The sequence below is a fragment of the Rhinoderma darwinii genome, chromosome 4 (genome assembly GCF_050947455.1).
Source record: "Rhinoderma darwinii isolate aRhiDar2 chromosome 4, aRhiDar2.hap1, whole genome shotgun sequence".
In the NCBI taxonomy this organism is placed as follows: Eukaryota; Metazoa; Chordata; class Amphibia; order Anura; family Rhinodermatidae; genus Rhinoderma; species Rhinoderma darwinii.
This window is the reverse complement of record NC_134690.1, coordinates 274,462,365-274,486,605: the sequence shown is the minus strand read 5'-3', so window position 1 is coordinate 274,486,605 and position 24,241 is coordinate 274,462,365. Positions and strand designations below refer to the sequence as shown.

General features: G+C 44.8%; 1 protein-coding gene across 3 annotated transcripts in view; it reads left to right on the top strand.

Annotated features, from left to right (window-relative positions):
- The window catches only part of LOC142761124 (ribosomal protein S6 kinase alpha-2), a 372,393-nt gene that overhangs the window by 222,236 nt on the left and 125,916 nt on the right, over positions 1-24,241 (top strand). For all 3 annotated transcript variants that reach the window (XM_075864316.1, XM_075864315.1, XM_075864314.1), the window contains one exon: positions 7,065-7,129. In XM_075864316.1, coding sequence (XP_075720431.1) covers positions 7,065-7,129 — 65 coding nt within the window. The remainder of the gene's footprint in view (positions 1-7,064; positions 7,130-24,241) is intronic.

Genomic DNA, 24,241 nt, shown 5'->3' with positions numbered 1-24,241 from the left:
TTGAGGCAGATTTTGACCTGCCCACACTATCTTGCCGCGTTTTTTGCCCGCGGCGATTGAGGACAGCAGACAGAAAAGGCAGCGAAAAATGCATTTTCTGCCTCCCATTGATTTCGATGGGAGTTCAGAGGCAGAACCGCGGCAAGAAAGGACGTGCTGCTTTTTCTTTTTTCCGCGACTGGCTCCCATTGATTTCAGATTAAATCAATGGGAGGCGGTTTTGGAAGTTGTTTGGTGCTGATTCTGACGCAGTGTCCGAGTCAATATCAAGGCCCAAAAACTCTGTGAACTGGGCCTTATTGTTAGGGCTTATTCAGACGAACGTGTAATACGTCCGTGCAAAGTGACAGCACAGCTTCCGTTTCCGTCACCATTAGCGCAGTCGACTGCGCTATTGATTCCGTCCGAAAACCAGCCGGAATGGTGACGAACGGAAACCATTAGCGATATTTCCGTAACCATTGAGATCAATGGTGATTGAAACGGAAGCTGTGCTGTCACTTTCACTTTCCGTTGCGGGGTTCACCCGACAGAAACCTCAGACGGAACCCCGGAACGGAAGCGAACGGTGATGTGAACAGGCCCTAACACAAAAGTTTTGTATTTTTTTTAAGCTGGTTCACAAAAAAAAATAATTCCAAATTCTACTGGACCAACTGCCTATTTAGAGACCGGTCATACCGACCCTGACAGTAGGGAAAGATTACAGATTACACAGGGCAAGATTGGAGCCATGAATAATAATTAACTAATCCTGCCGAATTCAAGTCCGCTCCAGACAGCTGGAGGGAACGGACGTAGTGGCGACACTTGAGACCAGTGTGTTGCTGAGTGCCCATGACGCTGCGGCAGTCACAGCCAATACTCTGAAACAGACAGCAATCCTTACAACTGCACGAACCAGTAGTTTTCACTGCTAACAGGCAGGCTGTCTGTTTGCCTAAACACAGCGTAAGCTGCTGTCTCTGTATTGCCGCCGAATTGTGTATCGCAGCGGCAACGCTGAGAACACTAAATAAAACACAACAGGCAGTTTGTCTCTCTGCATTGCCGCATAATTAAGAACCGCAGCGGCAACGCTGAGAACACAAAACGCACTCGGTGACCAGCTAGCTGCTCACTGAGATAGATTGCTTTCTGTCCGCGTTGCTGGCCGAGCTGCTGCTTGAGCCAGGAATGGAACAGCAACGCTGGTAACAGAACAAATACAACACAATCTGAAGACTAATTAACTGTTCTTTGACACAAAAATTGTAATCCTTTTGCGCTGCTACTCACCAAAAGTTTGGAGCGGCAACGCTTAAAAGGTAGTCAATGATCAGGCAGTTGCTCATAGAGTTTGAACACAACCTCCTGTAGTGTGCATATGCAAGGTATCTTACAGATACAAAAATAACCCTTGCAGCACCACCTCGTTTATTTCCACCTGAGTAGTAGGGCCAACAAGCTCCCTACCCAGTGGAATTTGTTTAAAGCTGTAATCACACTGTGCAATAATTTAATCAAAATACCACACAATGTGGCTATAAAGGGGACATTGCACAGTACAATCCTTCTCCTACTACACTAGTCGGTATCAATAAAAAATTGAAGGCGACATTGTCCACCATGCTCTACCTTTCCTCCTCTCTCCCTATACCTACATTTTTCACTATTTAGAGACCGGCAGCAGCTCCAGGAGCGACATCATAAGGGACACACTAGGCGGATATGCTGAGTAAAACTACACAGCTTATCCGCCCCGGTAGCCGCAGGGAATTTTGCCAGCAAAACCGCACCAAATAGTGGCGCAGGTTTCGTGAGGCATGTCTGCTGCGGGAATCCTGCAGGGAAAAAAACGTTTAGACTTGCCCCGGCCGTAGTTTAGGTGACGCATCTCTCTCTTCTGAACGTAGCCCCGCCTCCTGGGATGACACTGTAGATCATGTGACCGCTGCAGCAGTCACATGGGATGAAACGTCATGACAGGAGGCGGGGCTGCACTAAGAATAGAGGATCGCGTCACCTAAACTACGGCCGGGGTAAGTCTAAACGTTATCAATTTAAAAAAGTACCTTTTTTTTTTCTCATTTGTGATTTTTGCGGCAGAACCGCAGCATTTCCGCAACAGAGGAGCAGCGATTCCACAGAATAAATTGACATGCTGTGGCTTAAAAAGCCAAAAGCCACACTGCAGATCCATTATTTTTGCAGCGTGTGGATGAGATTTGTTAAAATCTCATCCACTCTGCTGCGACTGTAATACGCCTCCGATTTTCCACAATAAAATGTGTTGCATAAAATCCGCAATGTTCATGCCTAGTGTGTTCCTACCCTAAGGCCGGATTTACACAAGCGTGTGCTTTTTGCACGCGCAAAAAACGTGGCATTTTGCGCATGCAAAAGGTCCATAACAGCTCCGTGTGTCAGCAGCGTATGATGCGTGGCTGCGTGATTTTCACGCAGCCGCCATCATTATGACACTCTGTTTGTATGTTTGTAGCACTTGGTGCTTTTCTGTTTTCATTCATAGTTTATACTGCTGCGGAAGTGCTGGGCGTGATTTTCACGCACCCATTGACTTCAATGGGTGCGTGATGCGCGAACAATGCACAAATATAGGACATGCCGTGAGTTTTACGCACACGGACACACGCTGCGTGAAAATCACTGACAGTCTGCACGGCCCCATAGACTAACATAGGTCCGTGCGAGGCGCGTAAAAATCACGCGCGTTGCTCGGACGTATTACACGTTCGTCTGAATAAGCCCTAACAATAAGGCCCAGTTCACAGAGTTTTTGGGCCTTGATATTGACTCGGACACTGCGTCAGAATCAGCACCAAAAAACTTCCAAAACCGCCTCCCATTGATTTAATCTGAAATCAATGGGAGCCAGTCGCGGAAAAAAGAAAAAGCAGCACGTCCTTTCTTGCCGCGGTTCCACCTCTGACCTCCCATCGAAATCAATGGGAGGCAGAAAATGCATTTTTCGCTGAGTTTTTTGTCTGCTGTCCTCAATCGCCGCGGGCAGAAAACGCAGCAAAAAAACGCGGCAAGATAGTGTGGGCAGGTCAAAATCTGCCTCAAAATTCTTTAAGGAATTTTGAGTCAGATTTTTTTTTTGCCTGCAAAATACTGTGTGAACAGGGCCATACATAATCAGCACTTTGAGATAATTTACTCACTGTCAGAAGAGCTGCTCCCACTCCAGTCCTCTTCCGGCGATGTCTTCCAGGCGAGGTCTTCGGTCCAGACGTCCAGTCCTTCACCTCCAGCCAGGCTCCAGGTAAGTTTTGTCCATGTGTGTCCGCGGCTGCGCGCGCTTCGTTCGCGGGTGCGCGCTTCGTTCACGGGCGCGCGCTTCGTTCGCGGGCGCGCGCTTCGTTCGCGGGTGCGCGCACGGGCGGTCTCGAGTGCGGGCTTTCGTGAGTGCGCGCTCGCGAGTTCGCACGCGCGGGAGTTTCCTTCTGCGCGCGATCGGGTGCGCGCGCGGACGGTTTGACGGCTCCCCATGACGAGGGGAGGGGGCCCGACCCGCAGCAGCAGCTCACGACATTCTGTTGGTGAAAAAAACGAGCCCCATTGCAGGGGCCCGTTTTTTCCTACCAAAAGAATGTCGCGACAGTTGCCGGGCCCCCCTTTCAATTAGGTTTGGCCGGGCCCCTCACACCAGTACCCCTAATACCCCCCTGATGGCGGCCCTGCTGTGGCCTTATCTACAGAGGGCAATGTGGCCTTATCTAGGGGTGTGTTGCATTATCTACAGAGGGCACTGCGGCAGCATCCACAGAGGGCACTGCGGCAGCATCCACAGAGGGCACTGCGGCAGCATCCACAGAGGGCACTGCGGCAGCATCCACAGAGGGCACTGCGGCACTATCTAAAAAGGGGCTGCCCAATCTTGACATGTGTGCTAACTGAGCCGCCGGACTGCATTTAGCGACACTTAAACTGGAAAGCTGGATTGTTTAAATAAGCACGTGGAGAAATATCTCAAATTTTAAACCTAGCACTATTATTATAGTAATGTAGTATTATTATTCTAGTAATATAGTGTTATAGTAGTTCAAATAACTAATTGATTAACAATAATTTTGTATTGTATCAAATTTGAAAGTAATGCGGCCCGTCAACTTCCCATTTTTTCTATATGCGGCCCACCTACCCAGCCGAGTTTGAGACCCCTGGAGTAGAGGCAGATGCTGGAAGGCTGCAGCACGGGAGTGGACCTGTCCCCTGACCTGAGTCATCTGACTTCATGTCACTGACGTGAGGTCAGGTGACTGGACTGGTCCACTCCCTGGCCGTCACAGACCCCAGTCAGAACGCCGTAATGTCCCGGCTCTTCCTAAGCTGCTGCAGGTGTCCCACATACGGTGCGCCTGTCAGCAGCGATCAGCTGCTCTTCGGCGCCCCCCTTCCCTATCCTCCGGGTTGCGCCCGGGGCACATGCCCCGCCTGCCCCCCCTAGCTACGCCCCTGGTATAGGAACCAGAACTGATCCTACAGTGTCGGCTCCCGTACTGCAGATGGGAGATTAGGAAATAAAGCAGGACGCTCAGTCTCTTACTGCTTATATCTGAACAGCCCTGCACTGATGTGCCAAGTACAGCAGAATAGGATTGCTTTAGGCAGGGGCGTAGCTAGGGGGGGGGGCAGGTGGGGCATGTGCCCCGGGCGCATCTAGTTGGTAGGGAAGGGGGGGTGCCGAAGAGCAGCTGATCACTGCTGACAGGAGCCCCGTATGTCGGACACCTGCAGCAGCTTTAGGAAGAGCCAGGAAATTACCCAGCGGCGTTCTGACTGGGGTCTGTGACGGCCAGGGAGTGGACCAGTCCGGTCACTTTACCTGTCACCTGACCTCAGTCAGTGACATGAGGTCAGATGACTCAGGTCAGGGGACAGGTCCACTCACGTGCTGCTCCCTTCCAGCTCTGCCTCTACTCTGTGCTCTGCTGTTACACACAGCCGACAAGCAGAAGAGGAAGCTCCGCCCACAGTCCGTCCTTACCTGTCAGCAAGGAGACATGGTGAGTGTCTGTGAGTATATGTGTGTGTAGTGTGTATACAGTGTGTTTCTCTGTCTTAGTATGTGTATATGTTACAGTGTGTGTGTGTGTCGGTGTGTGTCGGTGTGTGTGTGTGTGTGTGTGTCTGTGTCTCTGCATGTGTTTGTCTCTTACATCTACTACATTAACTGTACTCAGAGAGTTATCACTGTGTGTTACCTGTGGTGTTACATAGGACTGCAGGTAACACTACCATCTGTATTTAGAGAGTTATCACTGTGTTATCTGTGGTGTTACATAGGACTGCAGGTAACACTACCATCTGTATTTAGAGAGTTATCACTGTGTTATCTGTGGTCTTACATAGGACTGCAGGCAACATATACCACATTATCTGTAATCAGAGAGCTGTCACTGTGTTATCTGTGGTGTTACATAGGACTGCAGGTAACATCTACTACATTATCTGTGCTGTGTACATATGTGCCTGTGTGCGTATATATGGATCTTTTTGTGAATGTGTCTTTGTGCTTGTATATTTGTGCCTTTTATGTATTTGTATATGTTCCGGTCTGTGTATTTATCTGCTGGTGTGTGTGTGTGTGTGTGTGTGTGTGTGTATATATGTGCCTGTACGTTTTTATATTTACCTGTATGTATATATTCCAGAATGTGTGTATGTATATTTGCCTGTATGTCTAAATATCTGTCTTTATGTATGTACAGTATATATGTTCCAGCGTGTCCATATATGTGGTTAATTTTTGGTTTGTGTAGGGGGCGGCAATAGAGAGTCCCGCACAGGGCGCCATCCAAGCTAAGGCCGGACCTGGCTGTCACCAACCCTAGTCAGTAGGAACTCCGCCGCTGCTTGCGCCGCATGACCTCCTCGGCTCCTCCGGTAAGTCACACCAGGCAGAGCGGAGAGTGGTAGCGGTAGGCTACCGCTCACCGCTCTGTTCACAGTGTGGCGCTAAGTATAAGGGGGGGGGGGGAGTGTGGCGCTATTTAAAAGGTGGGGAATGTGGAGCTTTTTAAAAGAGGGGGGGAAATGTGGCACTATTTACAAAGGGGCAGCAGGCTGTGTGAGGCACTATTTACAAGGGGGGCTGTATGGCACTATTTACAAGGGGGGCTGTGTGGCACTATTTACAAGGGGGCTGTGTGGTGCTATTTACAAGGGGGCTGTGTGGCACTATTTACAAGAGGGGCTGTGGCACTATTTACAAGGGGGGCTGTGTGTGCGCTATCTACAAGGGGGTATGTGTGTGGCACTATCTACAAGAGAGGGGCTGTGTGTGGCGCTATCTACAAGGGGGATGTGTGTGCCACAATCTACAGGGGGCTGTGTGTGGCCTCTTTAATTTATTTTATTTAAATTTAGTTTTATGTTAATTACATTATAGAACTATATCGCTTGTAAAATGTAGAAATGCTTTTATACTCGAGTTACATTAAAAAAAATTGTGAAAACCAATTACACCTCGTTGATTCGTAGAGAAAGCAAACATGGCGAGGGAGAAGGAGATGTTGGGAAATAAGTTGGGGAGGGCGCCAATCTGAATCTTTGCCCCGGGTGCAGGAGAACCTAGCTACGCCTCTGCCTATACTGCAGACAGGAGCCAACAAAACAGAAGCAGGACACTCTTGTCTCATACTGCTGATTTCAGAAGTGAATGGGACTGAGCTGCAGTACCAGGCACAGCCACACCCATATGTGCCTGGAGGAGACGGAGTGCAGCGCCTTTATTCTCCTGATCCGTAGGGGTCCTAAGGATAGACCATCAATTTTTAAAGGGGTAGTCCTAACTCATACATTTATGGCATATCCACATGGAATGCCATAAATGTCTGATAGATGTGGGTCCTAGCTCTGGGACCTGCACCTATTTTCTCTTCACCAGACCCCGGCTAGAATTGCGGCCAGCAACCGCCCCATCTGGTGAAATGGGTATCGAGTGCATCTATCAGACATTTATGGCATATCATAAAACATTTAAAGATAGACACTGAAAATATTCAAAAGAGCCGTGTAAGGAGACAACATAAACAACATTATGTCGTTTTTCACAGGTGCAGGACTCGATGGAGTTGAAGAAATAAAGCGTCATTCGTTTTTTCTGACAATAGACTGGAATGTAAGTACATTTGTGTTTTACAGCCAACAGAGAATGACAACTACACTGTAGCAAATTGATTTATATGCCTCTTCCTTTTTATTGTATCTCTTCAATAATTAAAGCGTAACTCCAGGGAAAATGAAATCTTGCCTGTGCTTATACATCCTTGTGGGCAGTCAGTTGGTGTATACTTTTCATTATGGCATACAGCTTCTTACGTTGGACTAAACATTACGTGTACATCAGTGGATTCTTCTGGTGTATACCCTGAACGTGTACCACAAATGTGATGTGAACAGAGCCTAAAACTGTAAAATAGAATAGAGAACAAAATTGTAAATACTTGATAAGTTTATTTTACATTCAGTGTCCAGGGGCAGACATATAGCCTGTGCAGACTATTCAGGGGTTTTTAAACAAGTATCCTTACTCTCTCGCCCCCTCTCCTGCTTATACTCTCCATGGGTCTCTCGTAGATGACACAGACACTGCATCATCCCAGTTAGTCAATCACAGGGACTCTATGTAAAGAAAAAGAGGACCTCACTGTTATGAAAAACAGAATGGTTGTGCGGTATGCCATAAGGCCTTCACTGTCCTAGACCACCAGGGATGTTAGTATTAACACCTTCACTGTCCTAGACTACCAGGGATGCAACCATAAACCCATTTAATGCCCTAGATCACATGCGATGTTAGTATTAACCCCTGAAAGGGAATCTGTCACGTTAAAAATGCAGTTAAATCTGCGAGCAGCATGTCATAGAGCAGGAGTATGTGAAAAGGTTATTGTATATTTTAGTATGAATAGATTCAGTATAACTTGTAATTTACTCATTTAAACCTTTGCTCATTCTGCGCTTAGGAGTCTAGTGGACGGCCCAAATCAATGATTGACAGCTTTCCCTGTATGAATGTGAATACAGGTAGCTGTCTGTCAGTGACTTACCGATACATGTTTAATTGTAATGGTCTGTCAAGTTCCCATTCGGTTTCAGTTTTCGTTTTTTACGTGTAAGACTTTTTTTTTTATATTTAGCCATTTTTGTTGTTGTTGTTGTTGTTGTTGTCACAAACGTAATATAGAAAAATAAATTAAATACGTGTTAAATACTTTTGAGATTTATTTATAAATGAGATTTATAAATACAAGCTTGATACTGTATGACCTGAAAGATGAAATTGGATTGTCTGATGTATTCCTTACTAAATATATAATATAAATGTATATCTTTAATTTTTATCTTATGGTCACTCCTGATGTAACACATACACATAAACCAGAACAAAATGCATGTGACTATGAAAGAGAACATTGACCTGATTCCTCTCTATGAATTACTGTATTTATCTTGAAACATTTCTCCAAGATGTGGTTCGCCCATGCCAGGGCTCTGCCAGAGAAGAGAGAAATAATAAAAGCGACCTTGGCCTCATCAGAGGGGAAGAGATGAGCACGTAACTTGAATTGGTTCAAACATTGGTTAATGAAACCTCTACAGGTCTTAGAATCCCTGTCATAGCAAGGAGGTAGGGGCAAGAAAATTGCAGACCCAGGGCAGGCAGGAAGGATAGCAGGTGGTGGAGCAGCGGTAGCAGCCAGAGAAAAGATAGATGGACAATCCAAACGGGCGATTACGGATTTTACAAACTGTAGGAGCTGATACTGGCTTGCCCGGAGATCACGCATATCTCCTTGCATCAGCTGGATCGCCTCTGGATCGGTCTTGGATTGACCAGTGGGATCCATGGCCTGAGCATACCGTAACGATTGTAGACCCACTGGGCCGCTCCGCCATAGTGGAGTAGCAGCTGGCCAAACAAGAGTCAATGATAGTCTATAGAACAAGAGTACCTGTATAGAAGATTTGACAAACACTTGGCATAGCCACACTTGGCATAGCAGGCACTTGGCATAGCAGAGACTTGGCGTAGCAGACATGAGGCATAGCAGACACGTGGCGTAGCATATGCTTGGCACAAATAATGCTTGGCACAGATGAGATTTGGCACAGATGAGACTTGGCACACATGACACTTGACTCCAACACTAGACTTCGCACAGGAACGAACACAATTACTGGGAACGGGATACAAGATACGGGATACGGGAACACAGGATACAGGATACAACTAAAGGACCTTTTGCAATAAGGAACATGGGCAGACACAACAATGCTCAGGCAAGGAGGAAGAGGACATAGTTCTTTATATAGTCCAGGGTGCAAAGCGATTGGTTAGGGAACATTTACACTGGTGCGCGCGCTGGCCCTTTAAGGCTGGGACGAGCACGCGCACCCTACAGGCAGCAGTTTCAACTGCAGACATTTGTGCTGGCGTCTCCGGGGAGGGAGATGCCAGCAAGAAGACAGCGATCTGCGGTAGCGGCTGCCCGAGGTAAGTAGGACATGCCGGCGGTCAGTGACCGCGGGCGCTACACACTCCACCTCAGTGAATCTGTTATACACAGACAGTTTAGACCGTATGCATATGAAACTACCAAATTTTAAAAATAAAACACCTGAAGCAGGATAAACTTTTAAAGTGGGTTGACTCAGGGGTTTGCCACAGCTATGTTTTGTAAAATTAATTTTAATAAAGTAAAATTGTATTGAAAAAATAACATCAATAAAACCATTTAAATTAACCACAGATTAAGGGCTCATGCACACGACTGTAGCCATGCGCACGGCCGTGATTTTTGGGTCGGCCGGCTGCGGACTGTCAGCCGCGAGCCGCCCGCAAATTGCGGGACATGCACATGGCCATTATTTTCAATAAGCCCGGACCGCAGAAGACGGCCGTAATAAGACAGGTCCGTTCTTTCTGCGGTGCGGGCTCCCGGGCCGTGCCATAAAAACTACGGTCGTGTGCATGGCCCCATAGAAATGAATGGGGCCGCAATTCTCCCGTGGATTTTTGGGGGAATTGCAGCCGTAAAAGCACGTTCGTGTGCATAGGGCCTAATAGAACTCGAATGTCGACCTATAACTAAGGGCATGTAGAAAAGACATGACATCAGCCAGCTGTGATCATCTAAACATCAGCCAGCTGTGACATAAACCCTACCTATTTATTTAAAAATTCCCCCATACCAATACACCGTCTTCCAAATTATTATGCACATTGGATTTAAGTGTCATAAACATTTAATTATTAGTTTTTCAATTAAACTCATGAATGGTATTGTGTCTTAGGGCTCTTTGGATCATTGTAATCAATCTCAGACACCTGTGATAATTAGTTTCCCAGGTGTGCCCAATCAAAGGAAAACTACTTAAGAAGGACGTTCCACATTATTAAGCAAGCCACAGGTTTCAAGCAATATGGGAAAGAAAAAGGATCTCTCTGCTGCCGAAAAGCGTGAAATAGTGCAATATCATGGACAAGGTATGAAAACATTGGATATTTCAAGAAAACTTAGGCGTGATCATCGTACTGTGAAAAGATTTGTGGCTGATTCAGAGCACAGACGGGTTCGTTCAGATAAAGGCATAATGAGGAAGGTTTCTGCCAGACAAAGTAATAGGATTAGGAGAGCAGCTGCTAAAATGCCATTGCATAGCAGCAAACAGGTATTTGAAGCCGCTGGTGCCTCTGGAGTCCTGCGAACCTCAAGTAGGATCCTCCAGAGGTTTTCAAGTGTGCATAAAGCTATTATTCGGCCACCCCTAAACAATGCTCACAAGCAGAAACGGCTGCAGTGGGCTCAGAAATACATGAAGACTAATTTTAAAACCGTGTTGTTTACTGATGAGTGCCATGCAACCCTGGATGGTCCAGATGGATGGAGTAGTGGATGGTTGGTGAATGGCCACCATGTCCCAGTAAGGCTGCGACATCAGCAAGGAGGTGGCGGAGTCATGTTTTGGGCTGGAATCAGGGGGAGAGAGCTTGTAGGCCCCGTTAGGGTCCCTGACGGTGTGAAAATGACCTCTGAAAAGTACGTAGAGGTTAAGACTGACCACTTTCTTCCGTGGTACAAAAAGAAGAACCGTACCTTCCGTAGCAAAATTATCTTCATGCATGACAATGCACCATCTCATGCTGCAAACAATACCTCTGTGTCATTGGCTGCTATGGCCATAAAAGGAGAGAAACTCATGGTGTGGCCCCCATGTTCCCCTGACCTCAACCCTATTGAGAACCTTTGGAGCATCCTCAAGCAAAATATCTATGAGGGTGGTAGGCAGTTCACATCAAAACAGAAGCTCTGGGAGGCTATTCTGACATCTTGCAAAGATATTCAAGCAGAAACTGTCCAAATACTCACAAATTCAATGGATGCAAGAATTGTGAAGGTGATATCAAAGAAGGGGTCCCATTACGTTTTTTTTGATTGAAAGAGCTTTTGATTTCTGTAAATATGACCTCCTGATCTTGCAAATTCAACAAATTACCATTTTAGTTCTCTTTACAACCTTTAAAATGTCTTGATCTCTGTTGTGCATAATAATTTGAAACAGTGCATTTGGAGTTTTTTACTTCTAAAAAAAAATCTGTTATCATTAGGAGATTTATTCAATAAAATTCGCATTATACTCCAACGGTTGATTGCTTGAAGATTATACTGACTGTCATTTGCATCGACTATTTAGGAAAATCAGCGAAAAATAACATTTGCATAATAATTTGGAACGCGGTGTAGAAATCCAGGACTATAAACAAACCCTACCTCTAGCTTACTAGAAAATACAACTTAAAGGGGTTTTCCACTACTGGACAACTGATGACCTATGCACCGGATAGGTCATCAGTACATGATCTGTAGGCGTCCAACACGCGGACCCCGCACTGTTAAGCCACTCTGGCTGCCATCGAGCACCGAACATAAATGCCGGCAGCAGTTGGCTCCGCCCACTGAATAGCGACCGAGCCGCTGTCCGGCAGCACGGTCTCTATGCTATGTACGGAGCCAATAGTTTTTGGCTTCATACTGCGCATAATGGGCCATGACATCCGGTGCCTGGAGGCAGCCGGAGCGGCTTAGCGGTGCGGAGTATGGGTGTCGGACCCGCACCGATGAAATACTGATGACCTATTGGGTGGATAGGTCATCAATTGTCCATAAATGGACAACCCCTTTAACCCTTACAACAACAGTCCCTGTCCCAGCGGCTATACGTCTGAGGGCCTACTTGACTAACATGCCAAGTGGCATAAATGGGCAGCATAATAATATAGACAAATCAGGGATTGCTGGGCAGGCTTAGTAAATAGATATGGTGCAGTTGCCACTTAAGGAGTGGGACATTTGCCTGAAATAGTAAGGTAAAGGAGTGGGTTATATGGACTAAATATTGCAGTGTTTTCTCCCTCCAGGTGTTACAGAAAGATAGTTTCAAATTGGAAAACAAAGGAGAGTGTAAAGGATCTGCCAGTCACAGCTTCTGTGTCGACGCCCGTGGTTAATTAGTCTGCATCTTTCCCTAGGTCTGATAGAGTGACTCGATCTGCTACCACTCAGGCTGGTAGGCTGAGGAGTGGGAGAACCTATCACAGCCTCGCCAGACGGTTCTAGCTCCCGCCCTTGGTCTATTTATACCTTCATTTGCTGCCTGTCCTTTGCCTGTGATTCTTGTGTTTCCTGGCTCTGCTGTTTCTGCTATTACCATTGACCTCTGCTTCATATTGACCCTGCTTGACTGACTATTCTCCTGTTCTGCTTTTGTTACCACGTACTCTCCTGGTTTGACTCGGCTCGTTCACTACTCTGTTGCTCACGGTGTTTCCATGGGCAACTGCCCCTCTTCCCTTGCTTCTGTGTTCCCTTGTCTGTTTTGTTTGTCGTTCACATAGTGAGCGTAGGGACCGTCGCTCAGTTGTACGCCGTCGCCTAGGACGGACTGTGCAAGTAGGCAGGGACTGAGTGGTGGGTAGATTAGGGCTCAACTGTCCGTCTCCCTTCCCCGACATTACAGAGAGGGAATATTAATGGGGAAGGCTTCCATTTTAGTGGATTTTATTTTACATCCTGGCAGCTGGCTGTACTGAGTAATATTAAGGTGGAGATTAGGAAGGGAAATTATCCGCTTGAAATTCAGGCCTATTTTTGTTTTTCGTCTTCATTTTCATGATTACTGATGCAGCTAAGAAAGAGTAGAGACCACTGTGGGCCTGGGGAAAAGGACACCTAAAACCATAATGTTATAAGGCGCTAAACATAAATTGCCAGCCAAGGCAGTCAAAGGCCTATTCGGCATCAAGACTAAGCAGAACAGCCTCCAAGCCTCCCTTATTAGCTGCATTAATGAGATAAAACACTTTTCTGAGGTTGTCATCAGCCTGTCAGAAGCATACGACACCCACTTGATCAGAGGCGTAGCTAGGGGTTTAGCACAGGGGGGTCAAAACATATCTGAATGGGCTCCAACCCAGTGGGCCCCCCCCTAATTCATGTTTACAATTTAAGAGGTGTATTCTAATTATATACCAGCCAGCATCCCTGTATATAACCTCTATCATCCCTGTATATAGCCCCATCATCCCTGAATATACCAGCCATCATCCCTGACTATACCAGCCATCATCCCTGTATATAACCCCCATCATCCCTGTATATACACCAGCCATCATCCCTGTATATACCCCCTTTCATCTTTGTATATACCAGCCTGGCTAGTATATACAGGTAAGATGGGGTTATAAACAGGGATGATAGCTGGTATATACAGGGATGATGTGGGTTATATGCATGGATGATGGTGGTTATATAAAGCGATGATGGCTGGTATAGAGAGGGATGATGGGGGTTAATGCAGGGATGATGGCTGGACTACCCATCATCTCTGTATATAACAACCATAATCCCTATATATACATGAACCATCATTCCTGTATATAACCCCCATCATCCCTGAATATACCAGCCATCATTCCTGTATATAACCCCCATCATCCCTATAAATACTAGCCTGGCTGGTATATACAGGGATGATGGGGTTTATATACAGGAATGATGGCTGGTATATACAGGGTTGATGGTGGTTATATACAGGGATGATGGGGATTATATGCAGGGATGATGGGTAGTCCAGCCATCATCCCTGCATTAACCTCCATCATCCCTATATATCAGCCATTATCCCTGTATCCATTCATTATTGAGGCGGGGTCTTGGATTTCTATTGGTATGGGGACTTCTTCTGCTCCTCTCTGGCGGGCAGGGTTTGAGGTCTGATCTGCTCACGTCTGCTAGATTGAAGAGTATTGTTGTGTCAGGGCCGATTGGAGCTTTTCTGCTGCCTGTGGCGAAAATTGAAATGGTGCCCCCCAGATTTTTATTGACATCCTCCTGGCATGCCCAGGGTGCGTGCCCAAGTAGTACAAGGCAATGGCGCATCCGAGAAAGTTGGAGGAGACTGGTAGTGATGTATAACAGCCAGGGGGATGTCGACCAAGCATGGAATGGTGGGTTTAGATGCAGGACTATGTGACTCTTCAGGATAGCGGCAACACCCAATGACCCTTTAATCAGTAATTAGCATATAGCGTGCGCCGTTTTAAAAGTTGATTTTATAGATTTTACTGCATCTGAAAAAAACATACAGTGGAATGTTTGGAAATATTGTCAGGTCATGTATTACTGCATGGTGGCGGTTCAAGGGGTTAAAACTACCTGACAGGTTCACATTAAATATACAATGAATTGAAAACAATTCCATCTGCTCTGCAATTTTATTACTATAAATATATCCTATATAATTACAGCTCCAGAACCAAGCTCTAACATATACGGCTCCAGAACCAAGCTCATACATACGTACAGCACCATAACCAATCTCAGTACATAAATACAGCACAAGACCCAAGCTCAGCACATAAATACAGCTCCAGAACCAAGCTCAGTACATATATACAGCACCAGAACCAAGCTCAGTACATATATACAGCACCAGAACAAAGCTCAGTACATATATACAGCACCAAAACATAGCTCAGTCCATAAATACATCACCAGAACCAAGCGCAGTATATAAATACAGCACCAGAACAAAGCTCATATATATATATATATATATATATATATATATATATCCAAAACCAGAATATATACAGCCCCAGAACCAAGCTCAGTACATTTGTACAGCCCCAGCACAAACACAGTTTAATTTAGTGCAACCCCTGCCGTATAGGTTTGTATGGCGTAAAACTACGGCTCCCAGCATGACCCGAACAATGGTAAGGATATGCTAGGAGTTGCTGTATCCCCAAAAAAAAATCATACCACCCATCATCTCGCTGCAGATCATACAGTGACTACAGTAATGATTAGAGGCAGAATAAACATTTACATTAAGTGACTCACCAGTGACGATCCCAGATTCTAGTTGTTCTTTTTCTCTTTTCTTCTCAAGCCGGTCCAGACCTCTATGATGACTTCTCCTGGCCACAGCCCATTTCTGCAGTTTGCGACGCATATGTCTTCAGCTTCTCACTTTTCAAAAATTTCTGCACCTATAAACGAAGATAAAATTCTTATGGTGCCACACACAATGTCCCTAAATATAATAGTGCCATACACTGCACTTCTGATAATAATAGCACCATACACTGTGTCCCTGATTATAATAGAACCATACACTGTGCCCTGATTATAATAGAACCATACACTTTGTCCCACACACACATAGTGCTCCCTGTAGGTAGTGCCTCCATAGAGCCCACTGTATATAGTGCCCCCCGTAGATAATGCCCCTATAGAGCCCTTGAAAGGCGCTGATTTGCGAGGCAAGTCATTCTGCCCTGCCAATCAGGGTCATTGTTAGGTGCTGAATGGTCGGACACGGAGCCTATGAATGCAATTGGATCTGCGTCCTATAGACGCAGGTACAATTAGTGCAGGAGGGGGAGGCGGCGGCTGGTTTCAGTTGCGCCGCCACACCCTTAGAGAGGCAGCAGGCTGCCCTGTGTGGTGTGGCCGCGGCAGTCATGACGGGAGCTAAGGTCATGGCAGTGGCGGTCGCGGTGTGCCCCACCATCTCAGTGGGCCTGGCTTTACCGCCCCCCTGCCCCGCGCTAGCTACGCTACTGCACTTGATCTTTGTAGACCACTCGAGGATGCCAACAGCTAAACAATTAGCAAGAATTTTGGTGAAAATCTTCAGATCAGCATTTAATAAAGCTAGAGCACTCCAGGAGGATCCTTCCAAGGCTTGGGGATAGCCGTAAGAGGAGAGAATACTATCTAGAATGGCATCTCCAGCCATAAAAGCATAAAAAAATGTAGTCATATGTGGATAAAATAAGGGTCCTTTTACACCGACCAATTTTGGCCATAAAAATGCATGCCGATCAACGAAATAGCTCATTGATCAGCGCTAATTTTTACAAGAAGCTATGATCAGTAATGTATGGGGACAATCGATCGTTACTACGATCGCTCGTCCCCATGCATTTCCATCATCTCGGCAGCATATGTCCCTGTTTACAAAGGGAGATGTGCTGCCGACAATGATAATGTTTTGTGCTGCATAAATGATACGAGGAAGCTAGACTTGTTCTGGCGATACGCGTGGGGCTGGTCTTTGGTTTTAGTGTGTGCCCCCCTGCTGGGCTTAGACCCATTGTCTGATTCTTGTCATGTTTAGGTATGTGCTTTATTGCATTGTATGTCACATTTCTCATGGTCCTATTTTATCTTTAGGAATTGTTTTATGTATTGAAGAGGGATCCTTATTGGGGCTTCTCATGTTGCCAGGCAGGGTTTATTCAGCTTCGGGTTCATACACACTTCACAGAGTATCTTACTGTGTATCACTGTTGGTACTTTTGTATACAACGCTTTTAACTTGTCTGTTTGTTTTTGGTGTCAATACAAATTTTCATGGGGTGGGTATTTTATGTGTATTTATTATTAATTTTTTTTTGCACTTGACTTTACTATTTTTTTATTACTATGGTCTGTCCCGCAAAGGTCAAAAAAGACCTTTGGGGAACTTTATATATTTTTTTTCTTTCTTTTACACCATGTCTTTCCACTGTAACTGGGGCTGCACAGCAGCCCCAGTTACAGGGGAAATCAGCCCTCTCATAGTGACGATTGTCACTAATAGGGCTGTGCTGGGTCTAGTAAGACCCAACAGCAGTCTGACAGTAACGGCACCCGGCGATCATGTGACCAGTCACATGATCACCGGGAGGAATAGAGACAGCGCCGCTACTGCTGTCTCTATTCCTATACACAGCGTTCATTGAGCGCTGTGTACAAGTCATCAGAGAAGACAGAAGCAGCGAAAGCTGCTTCTATCCTCTCATTAGGGTCCCCTGCAGTCACTGACAGCCGGAGACCCGACATTCAGCTGCCCGATCAAGCAAGTTAAAACCCGAGCCGTAAAAAGTCTATGGCTCAGGTTTTAAGGACCCTGACTGCTGGCCGTAAAAACACAGCTAGCGGTCAGGATCCAGTTAAAGCAAGGTGGAGGTGAAATTTACAAATGTCATTATCTTTGCAGAAAATCAGTTTTAAACCAATTATTTTTCTGTAACACAGAAGGTTTTACCAGAGAAACACAACTCAATATTTATTGCCCATATTCTGCAGTTTTTAGAACTATCCCACATGTGGCCCTAGTGTGCTACTGGACTGAAGCACAGACCTCAGAAGCAAAGAAACACCAAGTGGATTTTGGGGCCTCCTTTTTATCAGAATATATTTTAGGCACCATGTCTGGTTTAAAGCAGTCTTGTGGTGTCAAAACAGTGGAATCACTCCCAAAAAGACACAATTTGGCAAACTACACCCTCAAGGCCTTTATCAAGGGGCATAGTGGGCATTTTGACCTCACAGGTTTATTACTGAATTTAGTGGAATTATGCCATGAAAATTAAAATCTCAATTTTTTCCAATAAAACATAGACATTTTCAATTCTTACAAGGCATAAAGGAGAAAAAAGCACCCCAACATTTGAAAATAAATTTCTCCCGATTACGGCAATATCCCACATGTGGTCATAAACTGCTGTTTGGAAACACGGCAGGGCTCAGAAGGGAAGGAGCACCATTTGGCTTTTAGAGCTCAAATTTAGTTGGAATGGTTTTTCGGGTGTCATGTCGCATTTGCAAAGCTCCTAAGGGACCCAAACAATGGAAACTCATCAAAAGTGACCGATTTGGAAACTACAGCCCTCAAGGAATTTATCGATTGGTATAGTGAGCATTTGCACCCCACCCGTTTTCTGCTGAATTTAGTGGAATTAGGCAGTGGAAATAAAAATCAACGTTTTTTTTCAAATAAAATGTAGTTTTAGCTCAGAGTTTTCCATTTTCTCAATAGATAAAGGAAAAAAAAACACCCCAAAATCTGTGAAGCAAACTCTTCTGAGCACGGCAATACTCCATGTGTGGTAATAAACTGTTGTTTTGTATACACGGCAGGGTTCAGAAGGGAAGGAGTGCTATTTGGCTTTTGGAGCTCCAATTTAGATGGAATGGTTTTGCGGAGGCCATGATGCATTTTTTCAAAGCCCCTGAGTAGCCAAAACAGAAGAAACCCAACGCAAGTGACCCCATTTGGGAAACTACACCCCTCAAGGAATCTATCTAGGGCTAAAGTGATCATTTTGACCCCACTGTTTTTTTGCTGAATTTTGTGTTATTAGGCCGTGAAAATTAAAATCTAATTTTTTTCCTCTAAGTTGTCAATTTTTTTCATTTTCACAAGGGATAAAGGAGAAAAAGTAGCCCAACATTTGTAAATCAATGTCTCCCGAGTTCGGCAATACTCAATATGTTGTCATAAACTTCTCAGCAGGACACATAATAGGGCTCAGAAAGACAGGAGCGTTATTTGGCATGCAGATTTTTCTGGATTGGTTTTTGGGCACCATGTTGCATTTGAAAAACCTCATAGGTACTAGAGTACAGTGGAAGCCCCCAAAAAAGTGACCCCATTTTGAAAACTACACCCCTCAAAGCATTTATCATTTGCCTCGACATATTACAGGGCTCAAAAGTGAAGTGCACCATGCACATTTGAGGCCTGTTTTGGTGATTTTTGCAACATTGGCCCACAATTGCAGAGGCTGTGAGGTCAAATAGTAAAACAAACTCCCAAGTAGTGACCCCCTATTTTGGAAACTACACCCCTTAGTGCATTTTAAGTGGTGTAGTAAGCATTTTGACCCCATGGATGGTGCAAAGTGAAAATTGACATTTTCCGCTGATATTCCAATTTAGTGCACAATATGTTGTGTCCAGTTTGTGCCACAGAAGATAAATACCTCATAAACTGTTAAGCGGGTTCTCCCGGGTATGGGAATGCCATATATGTGGATGTAAACTGTTGTTTATGCACGCTGTAGGGGTCTGAAGGGAGAGAGCGCCATTTGGATCTGGGAGAACAGATTTTGCTTGGTAGTAGTTCTATTTGGGGTTTTACTGGTATTTCAGTTTATGATGTGGGGGCATATGTAAGCTATGCGGAGTACATCATGGTACATCAGGATATAATAAGAGGGTCAACAAAAAAGGGGAAAAGGGGGATAGGAGGAATCCTCCAGCTCACCAACTCAGAGTCTTCAATCCAGACTGCGCTCGGATCCTCGTGACGGCACACGGCAACAATAGCAAAAGGATAGAGGAAAACTGTGATTCAGCGCTAGATGATTTTTAAAAGGAAACCATGTTCCAACTTTATTTTTGAACAATATAAAATTCCAGGTACAGGGATGGTTAGCAGATAATGGTAATGCCTACGCGTTTCGGACAATGCTTGTGTCCTTATTCATGGCTTGTTATGAACAAAAGAATGGCATTCCGAAGTTTATATCCGGTCGGTAAGATGGAACGCAGTGCAGCATAATAATGATGCAATGGAACGCAACTTAATTATAGGATACTCCTATCATTCCGGGAGTTCCGAAGGACATATGTAACACTATTAAGTTGGTAAAAAAAAAAATCTATATAATACTGAAACTTGGAAATAGTTACATTGCTAAGTTATATATTGGTATTATAGATTGATAGGTATTACCCTCATACAATTTTATATATAATATGTTGGAGCAATGAGATTCACACTAGGTGTACACCACCGATTTATGATATATGTATAGTAACAGGAAAGGGAAAGAGGAAAGTAGTGTGATCAAATAATATTGAAAATAATAAATTCTTTATTAATAAATAGTTAAAATAACAATGTTAGCTGAAAATTTGTAGTGCCAATGACCCCTCACTTGACACTATAGACAAATAAATGTCTTAATTATTCTTACTCCGTTGGGGAAATATGAGAGTAATGGGACAAGTAGCCTAAATCTTAGATGTATATTGATATATTGATTAGCCCACAGTTGTATATGCTAAAGCAAAGTGTTGTGGAAATTACACAGCTAGAGCATTAACTTGAGTTGGTTGTAGTGGTACACAATTCTCTATAATGCTGTGCTGAAGGTTCCTTCATCGGGCTGTAATGTTAGCCCAGCGATGGAGGAACCTAGTAAAGTGACAGTCACTGCGTGTCTGTCAAGTTGCACATAGACCATATCAGCATACAATGTACAATGCTGAGCACGGTCAAATGAGAGAGAGTACACGGCAAAAGCCGGGATAAGCTGTCTGGGTGCTTGTTAGCACGTCCAGTGCAGCTAAACACGGTCCCTATTTGTGGGCTATTGCAGCTCACTGAGCACAGAATGTGTGTGCAGCCTAGATGGAGAGACTGCTAAATCAACAGTCTCTACGTAGCGGCTCAATGGTCACACGGCTCAAAATCAAAAGTGCCGTTTGTGAATAATGAACCAGTGTAATCTACAGAGCAGAGCCGAGATCAGCTGTCTGGGTGCTGTCAGCACGTCCAGTACAGCGTAGTACGGACTCTCACTGCAGGCTGCTACGGCTCACTGGGCACACACTGTGTGCTGCATCGAGGAGAGACTTTCAGGATGACAGTCTCTGCATTCCTGTGGAGCTTCTAGTTGATCACTACGGCATACAGGGAGTAGTGCCGTTCGTGATCAGAAAGGGAGTTTACAGTGTTGAGCCCGGATCAGCTGTCTGGGTGCTAACAGCACATCCAGTACAGCTCAGCACGGTCCCCCACTGCAGGCTGCTGCGGTTCCCTAGGCACACACTGTGTGTACAGTGTCAACAAGAGACTGTTGAAATGACAGTCTCTGCGGTCTTTGAAGCTGCTCGTTGATCATTACGGCACACAATAGACAGTGCCGTTCGTGACCAACGACCAGGGAGTTGAAGCCTGTGTGCCGGGATCAGCTGTCTGGGTGCTACTCAGCACGTCCAGAGCAGCCCGGTCCCTTCGTTTGAGCTGCTATAATTGACTGAGCGCACGTACTATGTGCAGCTTCAGTGATAGAGGCATAGAGGAGTCCCTGTCTCTTAGCAGATATTCTGCCACAGTTGTTAGTTGGAGACTAGTGTCTCAAAAAACGGAGTTAGTGTTAGAGCATGAAACATTGTTGATAGTGAAACACCCGACGCGCGTTTCGCCGGAACTTCCGGCTTCTTCCAGGGGTGAAGAAGCCGGAAGTTCCGGCGAAACGCGCGTCGGGTGTTTCACTATCAACAATGTTTCATGCTCTAACACTAACTCCGTTTTTTGAGACACTAGTCTCCAACTAACAACTGTGGCAGAATATCTGCTAAGAGACAGGGACTCCTCTATGCCTCTATCACTGAAGCTGCACATAGTACGTGCGCTCAGTCAATTATAGCAGCTCAAACGAAGGGACCGGGCTGCTCTGGACGTGCTGAGTAGCACCCAGACAGCTGATCCCGGCACACAGGCTTCAACTCCCTGGTCGTTGGTCACGAACGGCACTGTCTATTGTGTGCCGTAATGATCAACGAGCAGCTTCAAAGACCGCAGAGACTGTCATTTCAACAGTCTCTTGTTGACACTGTACACACAGTGTGTGCCTAGGGAACCGCAGCAGCCTGCAGTGGGGGACCGTGCTGAGCTGTACTGGATGTGCTGTTAGCACCCAGACAGCTGATCCGGGCTCAACACTGTAAACTCCCTTTCTGATCACGAACGGCACTACTCCCTGTATGCCGTAGTGATCAACTAGAAGCTCCACAGGAATGCAGAGACTGTCATCCTGAAAGTCTCTCCTCGATGCAGCACACAGTGTGTGCCCAGTGAGCCGTAGCAGCCTGCAGTGAGAGTCCGTACTACGCTGTACTGGACGTGCTGACAGCACCCAGACAGCTGATCTCGGCTCTGCTCTGTAGATTACACTGGTTCATTATTCACAAATGGCACTTTTGATTTTGAGCCGTGTGACCATTGAGCCGCTACGTAGAGACTGTTGATTTAGCAGTCTCTCCATCTAGGCTGCACACACATTCTGTGCTCAGTGAGCTGCAATAGCCCACAAATAGGGACCGTGTTTAGCTGCATTGGACGTGCTAACAAGCACCCAGACAGCTTATCCCGGCTTTTGCCGTGTACTCTCTCTCATTTGACCGTGCTCAGCATTGTACATTGTATGCTGATATGGTCTATGTGCAACTTGACAGACACGCAGTGACTGTCACTTTACTAGGTTCCTCCATCGCTGGGCTAACATTACAGCCCGATGAAGGAACCTTCAGCACAGCATTATAGAGAATTGTGTACCACTACAACCAACTCAAGTTAATGCTCTAGCTGTGTAATTTCCACAACACTTTGCTTTAGCATATACAACTGTGGGCTAATCAATATATCAATATACATCTAAGATTTAGGCTACTTGTCCCATTACTCTCATATTTCCCCAACGGAGTAAGAATAATTAAGACATTTATTTGTCTATAGTGTCAAGTGAGGGGTCATTGGCACTACAAATTTTCAGCTAACATTGTTATTTTAACTATTTATTAATAAAGAATTTATTATTTTCAATATTATTTGATCACACTACTTTCCTCTTTCCCTTTCCTGTTACTATACATATAAGTTATATATTGTAAGCAGCAACTCATATTAAAGACATAGTGTTGCTCTAACTATATTTGTAATTAATAGTTACGACCGGATATAGACATAACGGTAATTGTAGTTACAGTGTAAGAGAAAGAAACAATATAAGCTATGACATTAAAATCAAGATTAAAAACATTAAACATATATTGGTCGGAACAAATAACTAAATGTGATGGCGTGGTTAATGGAAAAATTACATTACTTTGTTTTTATTATTGTTTTTTAGTAAGTGCATTATTTTGCCTTTATTTAAACAACAAGGTATAATCAATATTTAATCTGAAACTATAGTAAATAATAGAAACTGTCTGGTTACCTATATTTGACACATCTCGGTGCTCCTCTACATCCTCGATTAGGTTCAATAATGGAACATAAATTCTTTCCTGAGATTGAGACCTAATGGATGCCTGGTTTTGAGACCAAAAATCCAGAAAGTCTCCCTATCTAATTACATATGTCTCAGATTACCTCCTCAAACTGGATTATTGACCCTCTTTATGGCATAGGTTCTCAGTGTTTTAACCGACCTATTGTGATGAATAATAAAGTGTCTGGCTGCATTAGAGAAATTGTTAATCGTAGGATTTCTTACATAACCGAGGTGTTCAAGAATCCTTGTCTTGAATTTTCTAATTGTACAGCCAACATACATCAAACCGCAATTAGTGCATTTGATGATGTATATCATGGATTCACTGTTGCAGTTGATGTATGTTTTTATAGGAAAATTCCTACAACCCTCCGAATTGTGAAAATTTTGAGTGGGCTTGGCGAATTGACATATCTTGCAGGGGTTTGAACCACATCTATAGAAGCCTCTATGGTGTAGCCAGGTGGTTTTTGTTTCACACGATGTGAACAAAGAAGGAGAAAGTGAATTGCCTAAGGTTAGGGCTCTACGTGATACTATGTGACAACCATATTTGAGAATAGTTTCCAATTTGTAATCCTCCATTAAAATAGGGACATATTTTGATATAGTTACATAGTTACATAGTTAGTACGGCTGAAAAAAGACACATGTTCATCAAGTTCAACCAAGGGACGGGAAAAGGGAAGGGAAAAATTTCTAAACATAGGAGCTAATACTTTTTTGTTCTAGGAAATTATCTAACCCTTTTTTAAAGCCATCTACTGTCCCTGCTGTGACCAGCTCCTGTGGTAGGCTATTCCATAGATTCACAGTTCTTAC